The 24,681-nt window shown below is 35.5% G+C and overlaps 1 protein-coding gene across 6 annotated transcripts in view; it reads left to right on the forward strand.

Annotated features, from left to right (window-relative positions):
- LOC129243114 (NAD(+) hydrolase sarm1-like) overlaps positions 1–24,681 on the forward strand; it is an 86,024-nt gene that overhangs the window by 29,864 nt on the left and 31,479 nt on the right. For 5 of the 6 annotated variants that reach the window (XM_054880251.1, XM_054880249.1, XM_054880248.1 and 2 more), the window contains exon 2: positions 24,329–24,654. In XM_054880251.1, the coding sequence (XP_054736226.1) occupies positions 24,329–24,654 (326 nt within the window). Of the gene's footprint in view, positions 1–1,220; positions 3,005–24,328; positions 24,655–24,681 lie in introns of those variants that run through there. The other variant, XM_054880254.1, reaches the window with a different exon arrangement.

The following is a 24,681-nucleotide window of genomic DNA, read 5'->3' on the forward strand; positions in this document are numbered from 1 at the left end:
AATTTTTCAAAAATGGATGTTTGACAAAATTATATACATTACTTTTAATTAGAACAGGCTAGAAAAATGTTATGAAGAAAGAATTAAAACTCCGAGACTAAATAACAATCAAACAATAAATGCTAAATCAAGTTACGAAAATGGTAATCTGGTCATATTGGTGCTAAAACGACGTAACTCATTGTTAAATTCGCTGAGCGCAAAGTAACAGTACCACGATAGTCGCCATCTCATTTTTAATTCCATCATGCATTTTTCCCACCACTGGCTTTCTGTGCAGAGATTTTGAAGAGAATTGATTGGTGGTCGGTACAAACAGCGCACTTTTCTTTAGTTTTAGTTGCATGTTTAATATCCATATTTAAAGCAGTTAGCAGCTCGGCTGCTATGCTTTCAATTTGACATTTCATTAGGCATATGAGAAATGCAGTGATTGATTCGATGGGCAAATAAAATAAAAAAGTGCCACTTGTGGCATACTTACAGGCGAGAAGAAAATTAAATGCAACTCGCTTACTCATAGCACGTATTTACATACATATCTTACACCCTTTTTGGGTATTTGGTCGAGCTCCTCCTCCTACTTGCGTCCCTCCGCATGCGTCTTGATGTTGTTTCACAAATGGAGTGACCTACAGTTTTAAGCCGACACCGAAGCATAAATAAGCAAATTGATTCATAAAGAAAATATAATTATTTTATGGTTTTTGTTTCAGAACAGATGTTTTTTTATTTATTTATATGAAATATAATTGTAAATAATTACATTACAGTTGTAAGGCCACTAGCGTCTGGGGCTATCCGCCTGAACAGTTGTTTTATATTATCGCCTTTACTATATTTGAAACCAATCAAAACTTAAACGCAGAGCTTGAGCTAAAAGTTGCCCATTTCAATAGTTGACTATGATATTTCTGACAGGGCATGTATCGTTCCATGCATATATATAAGTATAGCTGTACGTCAACTACTCAACTATAGCAAAGGCCTACTCAAAAGCGTATCGCAATGGTGGCGATCGTGACATACTATATAGATAAGAATAAATAATAATAGCAACAACAAAAACAAAAACAACGATTCTCAAAAGTACCGCAGAGCGTATGTGGAATTAATTAGAAGTCTCAAAGCTTGAAGCTCAAAGCTTTTGAAGTGCTTTTAACGGTAGTCGAGTTTGGCTGACAGATATTTTTTGAGCATTGCATTCATAACGAAACGAAACGAGCGAGCGAGCGAACGTTAGACATCGGAAGAAGATCAGTAATCACATAATCGAATGATCAGATACCCGTTGCACGATCCAAATAGAAAAGCAGAAAATTAATATAGATGATATAGAATTTTGTGCAGGAGACAAACGTAAAACGCCGAATCGCAAACGAAAACAAATTCAAACGAAGTAAAAGAAAAAAATTATAAACAAAGGAGAACCAATAACGAAAAAACGAAATAAATAAAAAAAAAAATTATTTTGCTAATAGAAATTTAAATATTTAAACGAATAATAAAAAACAAACGAAAAATAAACAAAAGCGATTTTAGCAAAACAAACGAAAAACTGCTGAAAAATATTTTAGTTTTTGATGCAGTTGCAATAAAACGACGATCTATCAACAAAATAAATTAAATCAAACAAATAAAGAAAAGCTAAAAGCTGTAAGTAAAACTATATAAAAACAAACGAAAAAGGAAAAACAACGAAAAGCATAAAAAATAAATAACGAAAATAGTAAAATAACGGAATCGAATGATACTTGATTTTAAAGCAATTTAATCAAAACGAAGAGCGTAACAAAAGGCAAATTAGTTACTGTTTTTTATAAGCGAACTTTTTCCAAAGTGACTAACCAGCCGCGGAACTAAATGAAAACATTATCGAACAAATTTAACTGGGTATAGAATCAGTTAAAGCAGAATGCGATAATATTTATGGTGAACAATCTGAAATAAAGCGAAATCATAAAACATAAAAAAGTAAAGAAATTTTCTTGCCATATCTCTGTTATCAGCTGAGAGACTTAAGCTAAAATAGCAAAAGTGAAGCAAACACTTGTAGATAGAGAGACGCAAAAAAAAGTTAATTGCGCATAGTACATGAAAAAAGGTACTGTACCCACAAAGACACTGGGTAGATCCAAAGCAGCTAATTAAAGGTGAAGCAGTTGCGAATACTGCACGAACGAGTGATGAATAAAAGATACTTATGCGAACTGTGCATTACACACAGCCCACAAATATTGAATTAGACTATAGTGCAAGAAAAAGTGCTTAAAGTATTGCAGTGAAATTGAAAAGCAAAGCGTCATAAAAATATACGACTATTACTGCAGTGAGAAAACAGAGAAAACTGTTGCAGAAATACATTTTTTTTATAAATTACATACCAAGCAAATAAGACAAGCGAAATACGCTAAGCAGCGCAAACTGTAAATAGTTAGATGCAAGAAATTGTATGCTGATTGTGAAAAAAACGTGTGTGCCAAAGCTTAAAAATAAGCCAAATGGACTTAAGTGCATAACAGAACTATTAATCAAGTTCTATGAAAACCTTATATGTATGTGCTTAAGTACACAAATAAATTAATAAAAACAACGAACGTGTCCCAAGTGCTGTTAGAGCACCACTTGCGGTGTATCACACATACCTACATACGAGCACATACCTACATGTGAACAATGTGCGCTTAAGATAGCAGCCAATCTTTAATAGAACAATAAAGTATACATTTTCGAAAGTACACATACACTTGCACACACCCTCAAGTAAATACACAAGTTTGCAATTTTGATTCTCAAAAAGAAGTGATACTAAAGTACAAAGTAAAAGTTGATATAGAAACGTGTGGTAAAAGGAAGAGGCGAACCGGTTAGCGAATTGCAAAAGCATTAAAGTAAAAATAAATTTATTGATCGAGCGGCGATCAACGTGAAACACAAGAAGCGGAAAGAGAGAAAAACTAAACAAACGACGCAAAACAATTTGCAATTGTCGAGCTGTTGCGAGGTTAGTAGAATGGTAATTTTTATGTGTGATTTGAAGTGCATGAATGGCGGGGAATGTGACAGAACTTTATGGAGTGCGAAACAATGGGCGTCAAAACCACTGAAAACTAGTTTAGTAAACTATAAAAAAATTTATTAGCAGCGAACTTGCGTTGACTCGGCAGTAGTCAACCAAATGGAATAAAGTTCCAAACGCGCTAACGTCCCAGGTTATAGGGAATTTTTCTTTTATAATTAAAACTAGAGACGTGGGTGTAGCACAGCTTGTGGCAGAAATTGGATTGCAAAAATCTTGACGCATGTGCTTTATGCAAAGAGAATACTTACCATATATTGGGTTGGCAACTAAGTAATTGCGGATTTCACGCATAGATGGCTTCAATTGAATTTTTAGGTTTGCAGACATAGTACCAATATAAAACACATTTTACTATTATTTAATAGTTGACAATTCAGGTGTCAATCAGTAAAAAAAGTTTTTTGATCGGTTGCGTAGTTTTCGTTTGGCATTCGTTGAAAAATGTAAAATCAAAAGGGTAATTTTCGTCATATTTTGCTTTTTTATTTCCGCAAAGGGAAAACCGCACAGCAAGCTCATAAAAAGTTATAGGCTGTTTATGGTGACGAAGCCTTAAAAGAACGGCAGTGTCAAAATTGGTTTGCCAAATTTCGTTCTGGTGATTTTTCACTCAAAGATGAAAAACGCTCTGGTCGTCCAGTTGAAGTTGATGAGAGTACAACAAGTGGGATTGCAGAGAAGTTTCATGTATCACATACATGCAATGAAAATTACTTGGCTATGTTCAAAGACTCGATACATGGATTCCTCACGAACTAACGCAACGCATTAACAGCTGTGATTTGCTAAAGAAACGGAATGAAAAATATACATTTTTAAAACGACTGATAACTGGCGATGAAAATGGATGGCTTACAACAATATCAAGCTGAAAAGATCATAGAGCAGGCCAGTTGAACCTACTCAAACAACATCAAAAGCTTATATTCATCAAAAGCAGGTTTTTTTATCAGTTTGGTGGGATTACAAAGGAATTGTCTACTTTGAACTCTTACCACCCAACATCCCCACCACCCCACATCTTCGGCCACTCGGCAAAAATTATTGGAGCTCGGCTGGGATGTTTTGCCGCATCCACCATATAGTCCTCACCTTGCACCATCTCATTGCTTTTTGTTTCGATCTTTACAAAACTCCTTGAATGGTAAAAATTTCAATAACGAAGATGATGTCAAATCGTATCTGATTCAGTTTTTTGCTAATAAAAAGCAGAAGTTTTATGAATGTGGGATTATGATGCTGCCTGAATGGTGGCAAAAGCTCATTGATTGAAATGGGCAAAACATTACAGAATAAAGTTATTTAGTTCCATGAAAAAATTGTCTTTGGTTTTCTAAAAAAACTCCCCAATTACTTAGTTGCCAGCCCATTACATTAGAGCAACCAAAAATGCAAAAATGTTTATTTCCGCTACTCCGCGCGCATTTCCGGGATAGCTTGTAGATGAAAAATAAGATCTGCAAACCAAAATTGGACATTTGTTGTGGGAAAACCCCAGTCAGTTTGGACTTAAATCACTTAACTTAAAAACTACCAAAAAAATTGTGTGTAGCCTTATTAGCTAATATCTCTTCCAAGTTTTTTTTTGGCGAAAAATAATACTAAAACACTGTCATGTAGAATAATAGCAGGAATATTTCTTTCATATACGAGTATAGTTTTAACTTACTTGAGCATGCGTCCTTGAATCTTTAGAGGTCAAGATAATAGTTTTAAAAACTATTTTTTAACAGCGAAAATAAATGCTTGAAAAAATAGTGAACTGCAGAAAATCTAATTTGATATATAAATAAATTTAATGTATGCACAAGGTGGCGCAAAATGAATCATCCAATTTTGTTTCTGATTAACTATTTTAATAAATAAAAAAAATTTTGTATGATGGAAATCTTTATTTTGACCTTTAAACGTTCTTTATTTTGACCTTTAAACGCTCCGTTCTGTTTTTATCGACAGTTGTCTACCTCACGAGAACCAAATATGATTGACGTACGACGCCATTTGTAAAAATTATAAATCTTCGATTTTTTTCTTTTAAAGCAGACTTTACCTAAGGTAGCAAATAGAAAGTCCTTAAGTTTCAAGGGCCGGTGTTGATTTTGAATAAAATACAATTTTTTTAGGAAATTATTGTCATTTCTCTTTATTGTGATAATATTGGTATGGCTCAATTACATATGGAACAAAATATCGGCCAAGTGGCCGCCACACCTCCATCCAATGGTCCGAATTTTCGATGACGCTGAGGCATAATTGAGGTTCTATGCCGTTAATGTGCCGAATTATCTCATCCTTTAGCTCTTGAATTGTTGCTGGCTTATCGACGTACACCTTTTCTTTCAAATAACCCCAAAGAAAGAAGTCCAACGATGTCAAATCACATGATCTTGGCGGCCAATTGACATCGCCGCGACGTGAGATTATTCGGCCGTCAAATTTTTCGCGCAAAAGAGCCATAGTTTCGTTAGCTGTGTGACAAGTGGCACCGTCCTGTTGAAACCACATGTCTTCCACATCCATATCTTCCAATTCGGGCCATAAATATTTCGTTGTCATCTTACGATAGCGAACACTATTCACAGTAACTGCCTGACCGGCCTCATTTTGGAAAAAATACTGCCCAATGATGCCGCCGGCCCATAAACCGAACCAAACAGTCACTCTTTGTGGGTGCATTGGTTTTTCGGCATCACTCTTGAATTATCATTCGCCCAAATGCGGCAATTCTGCTTATTGACGAATCCACTGAGGTGAAAATGTGCCTCATCACTGAAGATGATTTTCTTCACGAAGTGCGCGATATGCATTTTGATTTGAACGCCCATTTTCATAATAAGCCTGAATAACTTTAGCGGGTTGCTCGATTGTGTATCTTTCTATGGCTCAAATTAAGTTAGTTTGAAATTGAAAAATGTCAATTAAAATGCAGAAAAAACTTGACGTTTAGGTGTGCTTCACATTCAACATCGGCCCTTGAAATTTAACCACCCTTTAGAAGTCACACACTATTCGTTTCGGCTGTTAAGGTGGATTGGTTATCATTGGGAAGTTAAATTTAACTTAAAATCTTGGAAGGCAATGTATAATAAAAACGGCGCCCTATCTTAGTGTAGAACACTTCTGATATTTCCGCAGTTCCGGTCGTTTTCCTCTTATTATTCCAGAGAGCTCAGCAAAGAACTTTTTTGAGCCCGAAATATTTATGTAGTTGTCAGTGTCGAAATAACACGACATTTTAGGTGTTAGGGCTAGTCAAAATTTTCAAAAAATTTGATTAATTTTCCTTAAGTGTAATATCTTAAAAATATTGTGTGAAAATTTGAAGTGAATCCGACAAATACTTTTCGAGTTACTCAACAATAAACAAAGGGCGCTCGGGCGCTCCGGAGCGGAAAGCAAAACTTTAAATGCATTTTTCTCAAAACTATGTTTAACTTAAAAGCCGCTTAGTAGATTTCAATAAAATTTATACTAATTTTGAAAAACATAAAAAACTCGTGCTTGATCGAAGTATTTTTTTTTTTCAATAATTCCGATTTTTTTTAACAATTAATTGTCGGTTTTTTCTCGAAGATCTGAAAAATATTTCTTGAGGCCGCCATATTGTTAATTTTGAAAAGAAGCTTCGATCAGGCACAAACCTATCTATTAATAAAACTAATTTCTCTTGACTGATTGATTTTAGATGAATCTCCAAGCACTTGTGATGATCACCACAAGGGACTTCTGGAGAAATAGGCTCACACAAACAGCGATAACTTTTACAATTATTAACATTTTTTTTTTTCAAATTTTACTAAAGTCAATTCGAAACATAATGCATTAATGCCATGTTTTTATTTTTGTAAAAGTATAAAAAAAAAATTATTGAAAATCATAATTTTTTCAAGCTTCTCACTTCCTCCTAACCCCTTAAAAGATAAACCAGGGGTTGAGTTATTCTTTATGATTACGAAAAAAATTTTATTTTTCTATAGATCTTCTATTTTGCTGTTTATAACAACAAAGATTTATGTATTTTAACTTTATATACAAGTTAAATTTTCATTTATTAATTTGAGTTTTTAAAAATATTGCGTGGACAGGAGTCCACGTCTTTTCTGTTTATTGTTCACTTAAAAACTCAATTTACAAAATATTCTTACTTCTATATTACAACTAGAATTTGGCCAGGTCACGTTGCATCAGCATGTGCTGGGAAAATTCGTAAGTTTGGGAAATGCACGGTCAGCGCTTTAGTCTTGCGCGTGTGGTGTCGTTTACCCGTGAGACGCAACTTTGTGATATGTTCACAATATGATACATGATATTATATTATGTGCCATGAACATGTGTCATGGTAATAAACCCCCCCCTAAGATTCAAACGTCCTCGTTTGAAGTCTTGTTGAAAATTTGGTTAAGTCCTTTTATTGCAGCCTCCGTTAAATCGATGGACCGTGTTTCTTTGTTTTTTCTAGGTGACAGGATTAATTTGTTTGAAAATATGGCAATGATTATAAGTATTATCATAACGCTGATGCTTGCGGCATACTTGAGCCGATATGACGATCCTGTTAGTCTAATTTCTTTTGTATTATTGAAATTTAATTGTTTTAGCATTTCTAAAGAAAGAATTTCTTCACTTCTGTTTGATATTGATATTGGTTGGAGAATAGCAGGTAGGGGTTTGTTCGTTGATTTTTGCCCATTGAAAAATTTCTTTCCGTTGATTTGAATTGTGGCGTTATTGAAGTGAATCACAAAAGTACCGTTAAGAGTTGTATAGTCTTCATTTATTAGGACACCGCCCCTGAAATCGTTTAGGAATATAACTCCAGGTGACAGCTCCTCGAAGTCTGGGATGTGCTGGCTATTTGTGACCGTGCAGTTTGGCAAACGACTTGTTAAAAGGTTACTAATACAATAATCATTACTTAAATCTAGCAAATTATCCCTTAAACATATTTGTAATGAGTTATATTTTTTACAATTGCTTTTTATTCCATAAATAATTTTTTCGCAGTTAAGAATTGAATTGAAACTGATTTTGTTAATATTGTTGTTTTTCTTTACCGCTCTGATATCAATAGTTTGACAAATTTGATTTTCTACAGTTGGTAAACTTATAATATAAATGATTGTCTTGCCATTAGTCGCTATTTTAATTTCAGAAAATTCCAGAGCTTCGTCCAAATTTACAAACGGGACGTTATCTTTATCAAAAATTTTTTTTGCAATATCGATTTCTTCGGTTGACATTAGGTATGAATTTATTATATTGGCTTTTGCCCAATGTATCGCATAAGCGATATTTACGATTTCCTCTTTCATAATTTCTAATTTGTATTTTAATTTCAAAAATGATTCTATTTCTTTACCTTCGTTGTTTTGCATATCTTTCATAATATGGTTTGTGATATTTGTGATTTCATTAACTTTTTCTATCGTAAGCTTATTAATAAGAACTTGATTATTGTTATTTTCTAGAAGGTTATTTAATTTGTTTACAACTATTTCATGGCCTTCATGGTCTGGACTTCCTGCAATCCATTTCCATGCACTGCCCAAAAAATTTAGTGATCTTTTAGATTTCCTATCTATTCTTAGGTTATTAATATGGGCCTTTATTTGAGTTATTAAGAGTGATATGAAGGGGTAGTTCGGGTTTCTGTAGAATGTTTCTGTTTTTGTATTGTCAATATCTATTTCGTGTATTATCCTAAATTGTCCTGTCTGTAGTTTTGCTGTTCCTTTTTCTATTGTGATTAATTGGGATTCGAGTAGTCTAGTATCTGCACCTCTGCGAGGCACAGTGGTAAAAAAAACCTGAAAAAAAAAAATGTTGTAGTTAGTTCCGTATTCTGCTCTTGTGAATGATTTGTCCTCTTTCAGTCACTAACGTGCTATTCCTATCTTCCTTAACTATTTCTTTGCTATAAGGTTTACTTAGCTTAGTACCTAATCTTCTATTTTTCTTAACAAAAATTACCTGTCCCGGTAAATATATTTTATTTTCTTGTTTGTTTTTATTGTGGTAGTCGATGTCCTTTCTTTGTTTTTGTGCTATCTTTTCTAAATTGTTTTGACGTGTCCTTTCAATGTCTTCTGGTGTGAAGGTCACGTTTCTGCAAAAAAATAGATCTACAGGTCTCTTTTCGGTAACGGAATGGACACTGTGGTTGTATTCAGATACTGCCCTCTCTAGCAGCTCCTCGAAATTTCTATGCCCGCCATTCTCCTTAATGCAGCGCATTATTTCCGTCAGCGTGGAATGGAATCTTTCCACTGGTCCATTTGCCTGACTTTTATAAGGTGGAGTAGTATAGACTTCAATTGCTAGCTCGTCCCTCATCATAAACATAATTGAATTAGAGTTGAGTGATGGCTCATTATCTATTACGACAACTTTCGGGACGCCAAAGGAGAACAGAATTTCTCTTAAAGGTCTCTAACGTCTTCTATAGATCTGCTATTTAACATTTTTGTTACCGCGTATTTCGTAAACTTATCTAAAGCGGTCATAACTCTTTTACCCTCTGTCAGGAATATGTCTATGTGTATTGTGTGACCAGGGAAAGTTGGTAGTGGAGTTGCTGCCAGTTTTGGTTGGTTGGGATGTCTTTCGTACTTACTTTCTTTGCATACCGTGCAATTGGCTACAAGCCGCTTGGGCTCTTAAGTGCTCCCTCAGGATAATTTCTTCCTGTTCTTGTTCGTTAACAATGTCCTCAACTATTTTTTGTGTATATCGGCATTTGAAGTTTCTAAAATGTAGTGGATAGATGTTTTGGATTAAACCCATCGTTCTCTCATTTGTATGAATTCCGTTTATAACCGATGGATTCAGATATCTTTTGAGGAGCGCCAAAATATTTTGCTCATTGAACTGTGGCTCCTTGATTACGTAACGATGCATCGTTGGAAAAACTATCTTAAACTGGTACGAAGCTGTGTCCGCTTCCTCAAGGAAAATTTGGTTCTTGAAGGCATTCACTGGCGCTTCTGTACAGGGTATAAGGTCATGGCCTGAACTTTCGTCACTATGGGTAGTAGGCGTAAGCGAGTTGACTTGGTTTAGTATCCTCGAAAGTGCATCTGCTACTACGTTTGATTTTCCCGGTTTATATAATAATTCATGATTATACTCCTCTAATATTGCTTTCCATCTCTTCATTTTGCTATTTGCGTTTTTGTGGCTGAGTGCATAGGTCAATGGTTGGTGGTCGGTAATTATTTTTACTTTCTTCGAACCGTACAGATAGCTTCTTAGGTTGTTTAAAGACCAGATTATAGAAAGCATCTCTTTCTCGTTAGTTGCATAACTTTCTTCCGTTTTATTAAGAGTCCTCGAGATGAAGGTTATTGGGCGATTTTCTTGCGATAGGACGGCTCCTATAGCAAAGTCGGATGCATCCGTTGTAAGTTCGAAGTCTTTTTCAAAGTTGGGATGTGCCAGGATAATATCCCTTGATATTAGAGCATTTTTAATCTTATTGAATGATTCGATAGCTTCCTTATTAAGGTTTATTTCTAACTTCCTTGAGTTTCTTTTTGAAGTATTTCCAGCTTCTCCGCGAAGTAGCGTCGTCAAGGGCTTGGCAATTTTGGAGTAATCCCTAATAAATCTTCTGTAATAGCCTGACATTCCTAGGAAAGATCTCAACTCCTTCAGAGTACGGGGAATTGGAAATTGTGCAACGGCTTCAACTTTTTTGGGGTTTGTTTTTATTCCTTCTAAACTGATGACATATCCTAGGAACTCGACTTCCTGTTTGGCGAACTCGCATTTGCTTAATTGTACTTTCATATTCGCACTTTCTAAGGTTTTAAATACCATTTCAAGATTTTCCAAATGCTCTTCCTCGTTCCTGCCGAAAATTATAACGTCGTCAATGTAGACGTAACATCTGACTCCTATATGTTGACGAAGGATGTCATCTAGTGCTCTTTGGAAGGTTGCGGGGGCATTCTTTAGCCCGAAGGGTAGACGGAGGAATTCATATTTTCCATTATTAACGGAAAAGGCAGTCTTTTCTATATCTGACTTCCGTAGCGGAATTTGATGAAACCCGCTTTTGAGGTCAATTACTGTAAACAATTTGTTGTTACCGAGATTTGCTAGGACCTCGTTAATTTCGGGAATGGGGTATTTATCTGGGATGGTTACTGAGTTGAGCTTTCGATAATCAATAACCATACGATATTTCCTCTCGCCGGATGCATCTGGTTTTTTGTTAACTATCCACACAGGAGAGTTATATGGAGATTTAGATTTTCTTATAATTCCGTTGTCAAGGAGTTCTTCCACTTGCTTTTCTATTTCTGCCTTCAAAGCCATGGGATAGGGGTAAGGCTTGGAATACACAGGATTATCATTAATAGTTCTGATTTCGCCTTTAACTAGAGTGGTGTATGTTAACTTTTCGTCAGGATCAGAAAACAATTTTGGGCATTTTGCAATAATATTATTTATTTTCCGTTGATGCTCTGCAGGGAGATGTGGAATTTCTAATTTGACATTATTAACTTGCTGGGATATTCGCTGCTTGAGTGGGATAACAATCCCCGGAAAAATGGTCATTGTGCCTTTTTCAGTATCTATTATAGCTTTTAGTTTTCTGAGGGTGTCGTTGCCGATGATCCCATGAAAAGAATTCAGGGGTGGCAGAATAAAGAACTTAATTTTTTCTATATTTGGTCCGAAAATTTCTATAAATGTATGATGTGTTATTTCAATATTACCCGCAACTGATTCTACTTTAAATGGCTTATTTGGTAGTGGATTTCTTATCCTAGTTGATTGAATATAGTTCTTATTGGATCCTGTGTCAATAAGAAAATCCAATTGGTCCCCACGCCTTGTTGTAAATTCATAGTACGGAAGTGAGGACGGCGTTAGTCTAAAAAATTAATTAGGTCTACTTCGGAGTGGTCTTGTTCGCTAGTATTCAAATTGCTTTGCCCTTCTGGAGCTCCGATTACATGCTGCATTGCTTTGTAGTAGTCGTCATGTGAATTACCGTAATAACTCTGATTTGGGTTTGGCTCTGTAGGATAATTGGTTACATTTTGTGACACTGCATTTGCGTGAAAAGTACGTTGCATTTTATTCGGAGGGCGAATATATTGAGAAGATAGTGGACGTTTCTGCGGTTGAGTGTTTTGATTAGGACTTGGCCTATTTTGGTAGTTAATCTGTCTAGAGTGTAGAGAAGAATCTACATCCATTGCGACTGGTGGTTTTGGGGGTAAGTTGGAGCGATTGTTGAATCCTTGATTTAATTGTTGTTGGGGGCGTATTCCAAAGTTGTTGTTAGACTGATAATTTGGTCTACTATTATAATACGTTGGATTACCCTGGTTCGGGTGCGTCCGGGGTGTCATGTTAAATGGCCTATTGTTGTAATTATTTACTTGTCTCGGAGGATAGTTATACCGTTGCGGGGATACCACATACGTAAGTTCAGGATAAAAAGGGCGGCTATTTGATATATTTTGCCGTGGAGGTCGCGGCGGCGGTTGATTTATTGATCTATGCACGTTATGTGCATGGTTCATACGGAAGGACATGTTGTCCAATTTTTGACAGAGATGAAGGGCTTGAGGCAAGGTTGTAGGTTCACGGATGCTAAGGAGTCGTGGCAAGTCGCCATTTAGTCCCCTGATGAAGGTATCGAGAGCTTTCTCCCGATATGAGTTCGTCATCGTCCTTATGGACTCGTCGCCAAGATCCAAACATGAGATCTTGTCTAAAATAAGCGAAAGGTGCTGGTAAACTTTTTGGTAAAAGGTTGCAATGTCATCTTGTCGTTGAGCCAAGGTGGTCAATTGGTATTCAAGTGTACCAATATCTCTCTTATCCGAGTAATGCATCATTAAGCATTTGCGGATTTGAGCCCAGTCCAGTGGGGTGCTGTACGATTCTAAGGCGGTATCGGCATCGCCAATAATTTTGTGCCGTATGGTATGTAAGATGGCAAAGTACCTAGGAGTGTCTTTCAACTCCTCGTAGGCTTTGAAAATTCTATCTACGCTTTTTCGCCAGGAGCTGAATTCTCCTGGTCGTCCGGAAAATTCCCTAAGACATTTCACCATGTCAGGGATTCTATCTAACTCGTTCACGTTTCGCGCGTTCAACGATATATTAGGCTCACTAAAATCCTTAATATTTGGAGTACTCATATTTTTGAGTACTTCTCTCACAATTCTTTCTATACCAGGATGGTTAGAGGTTGACGGGTTGTCTGGGTTAGAATCTCCGTATTCTATCCTGAGCTGATTCAATTGCTCCACTAATTCGTCTGCGGTCCCTGGCATTTTCTATTCTTTTTGTTTTTTTAACTCCAAGTAAAATTGATCACTCAAGTATTATTTAGTGCAAATCCTACGAAATATTTTATCAGACTTTTTAATTTCACTAATTAAAAATCTATTTTTTCCTTTTCTCAGAATTTTACAAAATATTCTTTTCAAAAATATTAATTTTCTTATTTTCCTCAATTTTTACAAATATATATTTTTTTCACCTTTTTTTAAAAAAATATCAATTTTTTCTCAAATTTTAATAAGGATCTACTTTTTTCTTTTCTCGGAATTTTACAAAGTATTCTTTTCAAAAATATTAATTTTCTTATTTTCCACAAATTTTACAAAATATATATTTTTTCCCACTTTTTTTTAAAAATATCAACTTTTTCCTCAAACTTTACGAAAATATTTTTCTTTTTTCACTTTTAATTCTTTAAAAATATTAATTTTTTATTTTCTCGAAGTTTACAGAATATTTTTTTTTTACTCTTTAATTCTTTAAGAAATTCAAATTTTCACTAATTTTTTTTTTCACAATATTTTTTATAATTAAGAAATATCTTAAAAGTAATCTTACATTAGAGTCCAGTGCTGCATGTGGATGTTTGTTGGGCGCTTTGGTATTCTCCTTTTCCTGTTGTACTGGGGTCCTTCGGCGTCACTGTTGTTCCACTTTGTCCCACGCTATTTGTCGTTTTTTCTTCACTTTGTTTTTTTTTTCTAGTTTATCACTCACGACGTTTCGCGTAGCCGTACTTTTTGACTTTCGGGCTTTGGGTACTTTACGCGCGCTGGTCCCTGCTCGGGCGCCAGTTAAATTTTCATTTATTAATTTGAGTTTTTAAAAATATTGCGTGGACAGGAGTCCACGTCTTTTCTGTTTATTGTTCACTTAAAAACTAAATTTACAAAATATTCTTACTTCTATATTACAACTAGAATTTGGCCAGGTCACGTTGCATCAGCATGTGCTGGGAAAATTCGTAAGTTTGGGAAATGCACGGTCAGCGCTTTAGTCTTGCGCGTGTGGTGTCGTTTACCCGTGAGACGCAACTTTGTGATATGTTCACAATATGATACATGATATTATATTATGTGCCATGAACATGTGTCATGGTAACATACATAACATAGGTTTTTTTGTTTTTACGAATACACAAAGGTTTGAAGGTTGTTTCATAAAAAAATTTCAAAATTTGTTAAATCAGTTACAAAATCTAAAACTTTTATTTACATAATATACATATATGACATTTGTTGTAGAATGAACTAAATTATAATGAAAAATTAATCGAAATTAAAAAAACAATAAAAAAAGTATTTAAAACTGGTCGAAATGTCGCTCCGTATGCAACTACATAGTCTTAGTTCGCCATTTTTTGCAGAACTCATATCTATGACTTAACATTCTTAGCTTGATATGACTGATAAATTAATATGCTCGATAAGCTTTCGATAAGATCAGTAAAAACAAAGAAATGTTTTGTGACTCAAAAAATAAAGTAGAAAATTTATTAAGCAGTCATTGAAAGTTTGAATAATCGAGCAACTTAATCATATGTATGGCATGTAAGTACATATATAAGTACACAAATTTAGTTGATATGAAAAACAAGATCTAGAAAGAATTATTATATATATGTACATATATATACATACATAATTGGGGCTTACATCAATTGGGTGTTTGGCCGAGCTGCTCCTCCTCCTGTTTATGGTGTGCGTTTTGATGTTAGGAGAGCTCCAACGTTTTATGCCACCTCCGAATGGTAGATGATTTTTTATGAGCAACTTTTTTATTGCAGAAATGCACTCGAAGGTCTGCCATTGCCTGAGAAAGAACAATTGAACATAAGTACGGGCATAAATATCAAGCTAACACATTTACAATTAAGCAAAAGACAACCGAAATTTCTTCCATATTGATGTTGAAATTAATTGCTGTTAATTTCATTAAGGGTTAGCTCCTACTAAGATAAATGCTAAGAAAATATGCTAAGCTGTAGAATTAGCTTTGTGGAATGCAGTTTTTAAAAGATCACAGAACCGATCACAAAAGTACGCTACAGGGTAGGGTCCTATCACCATCATGGTGGGCATCGATAACATTCATAAACTTCATAATTCAGAAACTGGAAACTCCGAATGCAGGCTTTGTCATTATTAGTTGTAATGTCTCAAAAAGCGAGTGGCATTACCAGCTGGACTGCTGAGGTCGGACTGAGTGTAAGCATCAAGATGGCCGACTCTATGAAACTCAAGTCAAAAAAGCAACCCATCTTGCAAGTGGACAAACCTTTACATCGGCAGTTAGCCGATCATAAAGGTGCTGCTTTCACATTGCACTTGTTCTTGAAAATTTGTAGTTTCACTAAGGAGCCATAAAAAGGTTCGCTATAACTAAAATCGTATACCTTCGTGGGGTTCCGTCACAAAGAGCTGACGACCTAGCCAAAAGTGGCGTATACCTGTAACACTTTAGATGTAAGTATGTAAGTTCCTATAACCTTAGAAGTGACTAAGGTTTTTTGACCTTATTACTAAAAACAGCACAAGATAGAGAAAATTGGAAATCAGTGGGTGAGGCCAATGTTCAACTGTGGACGCAAACGGCTGGTTGATGAAGATGATGTGATGATTTTGTGGTCATGATTTCTAACGTACCATTGCCTTCGAGCTTCACAAGGGACGTAAGAACGTGCAGGTACCCACACTCAGGTTACTCGACAAAGAACTGCCCTCAAGATTGAGGCTTCGCCTTAGACAAAACAGAAAGAGAGCTACTCTAGTTCGTTCCTACTACAGTCGGTTCTACGCTACCGGGGCGACCCGGATTTATATCTGACCAAGAACTGCCTCTTCTTCTGTTTCTTCTAAGACTTATGGTTATGCGCAAGATGAATGTGCTGCATAATCGTAAACTCTTTGCCAAAAATAATATAAGTATACTAGGGCGGGTCGATCGCTCATTGCTCTGTGATCAAAATAAGAAACTTTGCCAAAGGAACCATACCTCTAAAACGAATTCTGACGTCCCCCAATTTCAAAATATCACCATTTTTGGCCTTTACATGAAAAAATCAGCTAAATGGCTATGTTTTTTCTTTATTTTTATTTATTTATAATAATATCTATTTTTTCTGTTAAGAAATTTATTTAGTCAGAACATATGTAAATGAAAAAATTAATTTAAGTGAGTTATAGAAAAGAAACTAAAAAGTTCGACCCAAATTGGGGGACATCAGAATTCGTTTTAGAGGTATGGTTCCTTCGGCAAAGTTTCTTATTTTGATCCCTAGAATATGATTTTCACAGAGCAATGGGCGATTTTTTTGCCTCCCCACAAATCGACCCGGCCTAAAGTATACATATATGTACATATATCAAGGGCATTAACGTATGTATGGAATCAATCAATGAGTGGACGGACGACAATCAAAATTAAAATGTTGCCCATTTCAATTCGTTCCTAAAATAAGAGTGAATGCGAACCCGAGTCAAGTTAATATATTTCAATATTTGCTCGAGTTTTCCGTGCACTTGGACGGCCAGACAGTCAAAGCTAAATTGCATCCACCCATCATATAAAGGTTGGTTAAGTTTCAAAGGCCGGTGTTGATTTTGAATAAAATACAATATTTTTAAGAAATAATTATCATTTCTCTTTATTATGATAATATTAGTATGGCTCAATTCCGTGTGTAACAAAATATCGGCCTCCATCCGATGGTCCAAATTTTCGATGACGCTGAGGCATAATTGAGGTTCTATGCCGTTAATGTGCCGAACTATCTCACCCTTTAGCTCTTGAATTGTTGCTAGCTTTTTTTTTCAAATAACCCCAAAGAAAGAAGTCCAACGGTGTCGTTGACGTGTAGGTGTGGTTCACATTCAACATCGGCCCTTGAAATTTAACCACCACTTTATTTTACTACTGACACGTATCTACTTCATCGCTTTCCTTAGGCTGCTAACAAAAACTTTTATGTGGAATGAAGAGAATTGTGTAGAAAATATAAAGTATAAGAGCTTAAAATACTATATTTTGAATAGTGTTAGTTATATTTTAGAATAGTGAAAACAGTTCCCAATTTCAAAAAAAATGTATACAAGTATTTTCAACATTTTAATTGGAATTTTTGCAAAACTTTTGTGAATTGCTTTTTTATAGCCCATGCAATTTTAGTAGTATAAAGTTGAAGTTGCTTAATAATCGCGCTGATTTTTCACAATTATTTTTTTCATTTTTTTTTTTTTTGCATACGATGGCGAACATTATCTGGCATTTAAAGCACACATTCGGAAATCTTTAGCATGAAAGAAAATACTAAAAAAATTGTCAAAAATGTCAAAAGTTTTCTAAAGATTCTGATTAAAAAGTTAAAAATTTTTATGACAATTTTTAAACTTTTATGACGTTCGCATAAAGCTTGCAACTTTGATTTCTAAGGCTTTCGCTATACAATGAACTATATTTTTTATATAAAATTAACGTTAAAATCTAGCATGAAAAATTTTGCGAACATTGTAAAAGCATAAAGTGACTTAATTATGTATGCACAAGTACCCTATGATCAGAAAGTACCGGGAATGTTTATATAAAACAAAACAAAGTTAACCAAACTTATTTTATCTCCTTCATAATATGACCCGTCTGAAGAAACACACAAGTGCCAATATTTAACCCAGTTCTCCATGCACCCTTAGTAGCCCAACGAAGGGATGGCCTTCAGCTCCTTCACCGCATTCACTTTGATCTCTTCTATCGACTGAAATCTCCTTCCAAGTTTAAGGGAAACAAAAAGAAGTCACACGAGGCCATCTCAAGTGAATCCGCTGCTTGCACGATGGTATTTACTTGGTGTTTGGTCAAATAAACCAGCACAATTTGGGCTCGGTGCGATGGCGCGTTATCATCATGCAAAATCCAAGAATTGTTTGTCCCCATTTCCGGCCGTTTGCGACGTACAGCATCTCTCAAACGCTTCAAAACGGATAAATAATATTCTTTATTGACTCCCTGACCCTATGGAAGGTGCTCGTGGTGCACCACGCCTTGGTAATCGAAGAAAACAGTCAACATCATCTTCACTTTACTTTTTGATCATAGGGTATTAGCACATCACTAAAATTAGCCAATTTTCCCAGATTCATAATTTATAAAATGCATTCGCATGAATTAAATGCCGACACCCAAGAAATTTTACTACTTATTAACAATTTGAATTTTCTGAATTAACACTAATTTTATATATAAATGTCAAACATCAACTATTTTAAATAAATATGTAATTTTCAATTTCCTTTGAATTTTCGATTTTGTGAATTTCAAAATGCTATTTTGAGTTTCTTATTTCCGATGAACATTGGTAATGTTTTCCTAATTGTCGAGGATGAGTTGGCATCAAGAAGCATTAAACTGATGACAGTCAAATTGCCTTCTTAGTCTGGGATAGAAAAAATTTAAAAATACAAAATTTCACAATTATTTCACTTTAGTATTAGCTTCCAGACAGCTTATTTCCTTATAAAAATTAAATGTTATTAGCAGAAGTGCGACTTTTGGTCGCCACACACGCCTACGTACAAGTAGCTCAAAAAGGCGGCAAAACTGAATGGGCACTGAATGACACAATGTGCCGGTAATTACCTTACATATACACCCATATCGGAGCATATACAAACCTACGTACATATGTAGTGGGTATATAGTAAAATCTTGAACGCCTAAGCGTAAAACATGACATTTCCCCTAAGCTAAATAATTGCATAAAAACAGAAACATTGCATAAATTTAAATAAAATACACATAAAGACAGCCTAACCAAAATTAGAAATGATTACTAATAGCTAGATTTTGAAAAGACATTCATGCATTTACACACACACAAACACTTATAAAATGAGTGCTTGAAAATGTAAAACTTAAGAAAGTTGTCTTATGGCCAAAATAGCAAAGGTCGCTATACCTCTAATTTTGATGGCACGTAGTAGTGCGAGAATATTCTGCCATTCACTCGCATTCAGAAACATCATTTTTTTGTGTTAAACGCGATTTCGGGCGGATTGACTGCAGTGGCTTGTGCCGAAAACAGCGACGCACTTTGACTAAAAGTGGGGTCCCATTGGCTTGCTTATCCCTTTGACTGAATCATAAGGTGTTTCTGATGAATTTTATTGGGTCATTCGAGTCAATGTCCACCACTTGATTAAGAGCATCTATATACCTATGTATGCTGGAAACTCTCATAAGCCATAGTAGTGCAGCAAAACAATCGATGGCACTAACGGCACCAAAATTTTCTTACTCGCCGTATAATTATTTTGGTTCAACAATGTAATCTTGTTCTGTAGAAAATAATCGCACGAAAATTTTCACGATTTAATCCCTTTTTTTTGTTTTTGCCAAGATGATTTTTAAAAAACACTAATATGGCTCTCTTAATTGAGAAAAAGGGGCGGGGTAGCAGTATTGGAATTTGTAGTGACAGTCAAGCTGCAACTAACCGAGTGCTCTTCGCTCTTCGAAGTTCGTCGGTGAATGTAAGACAAAACTGAGCAGTGTTGCAAAACACATCAAAGTTAGTCTTATTCGGGTGCCTGGACATTGTGGTATTACAGGGAACGAGTTAGCTGATGAATTGGCTGATGAAGGCTCTGCAAGTATGCCAGTAGGCTCTGAACCCTTTCTAGGTGTCAATTCCGCATCATTTCAACTAGGGATTGACGACTTCATGAGGTCTACCCATAGAGGACGTTGATCTGGGTTGAACTCGTGCAGAATAGCCAAGGGCTTTGTGAAAGAGCCAAACAGGAAAATAGCGACCTTTCTCCTAAAACTCAGCAGAAATGGTCTGAGAGTACTGGTGGGTGTAATCACAGAGCACAACACCTGTGGTCAGCATATGGCTGCTATGGGGGTGGTAGGCAGCCCGATATGCCTATCTCGTCTTTAGGATGACGACACTGCAAAGCATTTTCTCTGTAGCTGTCCGGCGTTTTCCAGAATCAGACTTAGGATATTGGGTGGCGATATACTGAGTATGGATAAAGTCCATAATCTTCCTCTTCCGAATCTCTTAAGATTCATCAATGAATCCAAGAGATTTGTAGAAGAGTGACCTCCAACCAATTTGTCCGTCTTACCACCCACTTTTTATCTTTCCTATCTCTATTCTTTCTACTGAAATCTATCCGGGTGTAGTACAATGGTCTACTCACTGAGTGCTTGGACTTGTCCAACCCCCCACAAATCGAATCTAATCTAAGCTAACACATCATCACATCAAAAACTTTCTGAGTGTGTTTATGTTAAAATTTGTCAAACTTTCCAATGGAAACATCCGATGGTGCTTGACAACACTAGAAGTGTTTATTGCCAGAAATATGACCAACAACTCTCGTATGCAGTGATGCAAACGATGAGCACTCAATGCAAATGCACGCCTTTTAGTGTGCTAAAATTGGGGTAAACGCGATAAAAATTTATATACAGGATGTGCCATATTTTATGTCGGTATGAAAACATTGAATAACTTAAAAAAAAAAAACTGATTTGTATAAGTGAGGTATTTTTATTTGGTTTGGTTATTTACAATATGTTACGAGAATTTTTTGAATACAATATCAATTAAGTAGCCACCTCTATTAGCAATCACAAACTGCGATCTTTTTTCTGCGTTTGTCATCACCTGGTCAAGCATTTCGGGTTTTATACCGTCGATTTCGGTTGTTTCGGTGTAAATCGATCCATGGTTGAAATTGTACTGAATTGACGTATCGAAAACATGTATGTTGAAGTCGATCGGTTGGTAAATGGCAAAGTTATTCAGCGTTTACATACCGACATAAAAGATGGCGCACCCTGTAACTCCTTGAAATGAAAAACTCTCAAAATGAAAAATATTTCGGTTAGGAAATTAAAGAAGCATTGTAATGAATAATAAAATAATAAGAAAAAAATATACTTATTGCAAGCAAAATCTTCTGCCCACTGTTCAAAACAATCAAGTAATGCCAATTTGCTTATTCTCTCCCTATTCATTGCGCTCCCGTTGTGTATTAATACATACACGCATACTCACGCTCTTTTAGCAGCTGCTACTAACTCTCTGCTGCTCATCGCTGCTTTTATATTATGCTTAACTGCAGTTAGTATTTGAAATCTATACTTGTCATTATCGCAATCGATAACTTCGTTAGCGTCTTTTCAAGTTCACAAAAAAAAAAAAACAGATGCATGATTTCCTATCCTCAGCAAGAGCCGCGAAAACAGCAGAAATACTCTTCCATTCCCCCTGTTCAGAGCATGCACCTGTCGCATTCTTGAGAAAAAATCGAATTTGCAACATTTTAACAGGCATATAAAATAGCAAATTAATTTAAAATTATAAATTTCGCGTACTATTCGCTCTAAGAAATGTTGGCACAAATGAAAGACATTTTGTTACGTATACGACCCGTTGGCAATTTAAGTTTACCAAATCACAGTCAGTGTTCTCTACAAATACAAATATATTTGTTAATTTCTTTTTTCTTATTTTTTTTTTTTTTGAATTCGCTAAGAAATAGTTTCGCTCAATGTGGGGAATTTACAATTAAGCTTTGCGGTAAATGTTTCTGGGGTTTTATACTGCATATATAATTATTTTCATTTTATTTTATTATATAGTTTGGCTTTTCGTGCGGCCATAAACTTTGCTTACATGCCTATATGCCTGCTTGGCGGTAATCAATTTAAATGATTTTTTGTATTTATGGCTTATGTGTGTTGGTAGCCGGTTAGTCGTGCCAGAGTAATTTGTGCAGCCATGTGAGTCGATTGTAAATAAATATTTGCGCAGTTTAACTATAGTTTTTCTACTTTGTTCGTTTTGTTTTTTGGTTTTTTGCATAGATTTTTACACCCAATGAACAAATGCTATAGATTTTGGAACTCTTTCTACTTCTTTCCCAATATTGGCTTACAGGTTGTCTATCAGCACCGATTCATCTGCATAGGCTGGTAATTTTATGCGTTCGCACAAAAAATGGTCGAAAGGAGTTTAATCACATGATGTAGTTGAGTAGTTGACAGATCCGTTACTTGGGATGACTCAGTTACTAAAAGTTTGCTTCAAGAAAAGGCTGGATATTTCAGTATATGGCATGCCAGTCTGTCCAATGAAATAATTTTGCACGAAAAGTCACGAATACTTTAGTATCGAATCAATTGCCTCAAGAATAGAAAATAGTACATTATAGAATGTTAAACTCCTACTTATCCAGAACCCCGACATACTCAATAACTCGAACTCAATAACTACCTATTCACATGCCCTCTCAAACCCACTGATCTAACACCTCTCTTGCTCTGAAGCCAATCTGTCGAAACAGTCGTTTCCTGGGCCTACCGTTATATGAGCTAGACGATGAGGATCGGTGACTACACTGCACTGACAGGGTCTAGTGAACTGCTACAACTACAAAAACGGAAGAGAAGAACTGGACTTCACTCGGTGTTTTTTGTTTGCAGCCTCGGAGCCTATTGGCAGAAGGAGGTTAATAAAGAGGAATAAAAACATCTATTGTTCAATAGGCTTAAGAAATATCTTTTATATAAAATAGCACTCCTTGCGTCCCTCCATTTGCCCATTACGTATTTTCAAAGGCTTTCAGAGCCTTTTTTAGTGCCCTTGTGTCATTGTGCCATTGTGCTTTAATGTCAAATTACATTAATAGTTATGTCCCTGCGAATTATTTATAACTGTTGCTTTTGTTGGACGTTAATTAATTAATTTATTTTTTTGTTTGTTTTTTTCATATTTATTTCAAATCGGTGCCTTAGTTAATGAGAGACTCAGCGGTAATTTTCGTGAAATTGCGAAACCCTCGCAAATGTTTGACTAATGGGAAAAGTTTTGCTTTTTTTTTTGCACATTTTTACCTCCTTTTTTTTAAGTATAATCAGCTTGTACAAAATAATTAATAGCTGTATACATTTTCGCGCCGCTCCCTGTTGCGCTCCAGAAATTATGAGCGAATATACAGCGATAAATTTACATACACACATACAAAGATTTCCAAGCGACGTTGAACTTATTGATAAATTGTAAGTAAATTTACAACAGTAATTATTTTTACAAATACCTTCCCATGCACACAAAACTGTTCTGCCTAACCAATATTACCGCCTTTTTTAGTGTGAATAGCCATTTAAATTTAGTACGCTGATAAAAGCTGGTTATCTCCGAGATTGGCTTTTGAGTATTTCTAACTTTCCGAAATGTTTTCTCTGTTCATTTTCTATTCATATTTGCATTTTATTCTCCCTCTCTCTCTCTCTCTGATTCAATCGCTCATTTTCATTTTCCCAGCAACGCGCGTGTAGTCAAAGCCCCGCGCTCGTGCCAAAAAAAAAAAAAAAAAACAAGACAAAATATTTCCGCTTGTTCAACAATGATTACAGGCATTTAACAAAAAGACAAAAAAAAAAAAAACAATAACAGTATTTTTACAATGAAAACATTAATTAGTTGCGAGAGTAGCGTATTTTTAGTACAGCCGACTCATTGCAAAAATATCTTTGCGATGTTGTTCAAACATGCAAATTTATATTTATTTATACCCAATCACCCATACTTTTGAGTGAATCTGCAGCACAATTTCCCACAATTTCTCTTTAAACCAATAGAAAGATAACAAAATGTAACATTCCTAGCATTTCCTAAAACTAGACATTTTGTTTACATTTACACCTGCCCTTTTTAACGTTTGCTTCTTCTCGTATTTCTTAGACGCTTTTCAATTACCACCAGCGTCTCGAAATGTATAAAAACTGCGCCTAATTTAACTTCTTCATTAATTGTCTTTATCTTTGGAAAATGAAAATATTTATTGTATTATGGCAACAAAAACAAAGAAAGTATATTTTTATATTTTTTATTAAATTTTTCGGTTTATTTTACTTTGCTTTCAGGTCGTCAACAGCAGCACAACAACACGCGTTGAAAAGAAACGTTTACATCACATCACATCATCATCATCTTCGTCCACGTCCTCCTCGTCCACATCATCGTCCGAAATGAAGACGGCAGCACTGAAACGCGATTTGAGCGAAATCAAAAATTCCATGTCCGAAATCACCGATCTGGTCGGTCGTAATACGAATAACACGAGTAGCGGTGGTCTGGGTAGCAACAACAACTTGGCCATATCAGCATCAGCGCATCAGCCATCCATAAACGATCTCACACAATTGAATGCGCTGAACAGTTCGGATGCCATCAATAAGTTGAAGAAAAAGTACGTTGAACCCCTTCACATTCTCTT

This window comes from Anastrepha obliqua, chromosome 3, assembly GCF_027943255.1.
Source record: "Anastrepha obliqua isolate idAnaObli1 chromosome 3, idAnaObli1_1.0, whole genome shotgun sequence".
In the NCBI taxonomy this organism is placed as follows: domain Eukaryota; kingdom Metazoa; phylum Arthropoda; class Insecta; order Diptera; family Tephritidae; genus Anastrepha; species Anastrepha obliqua.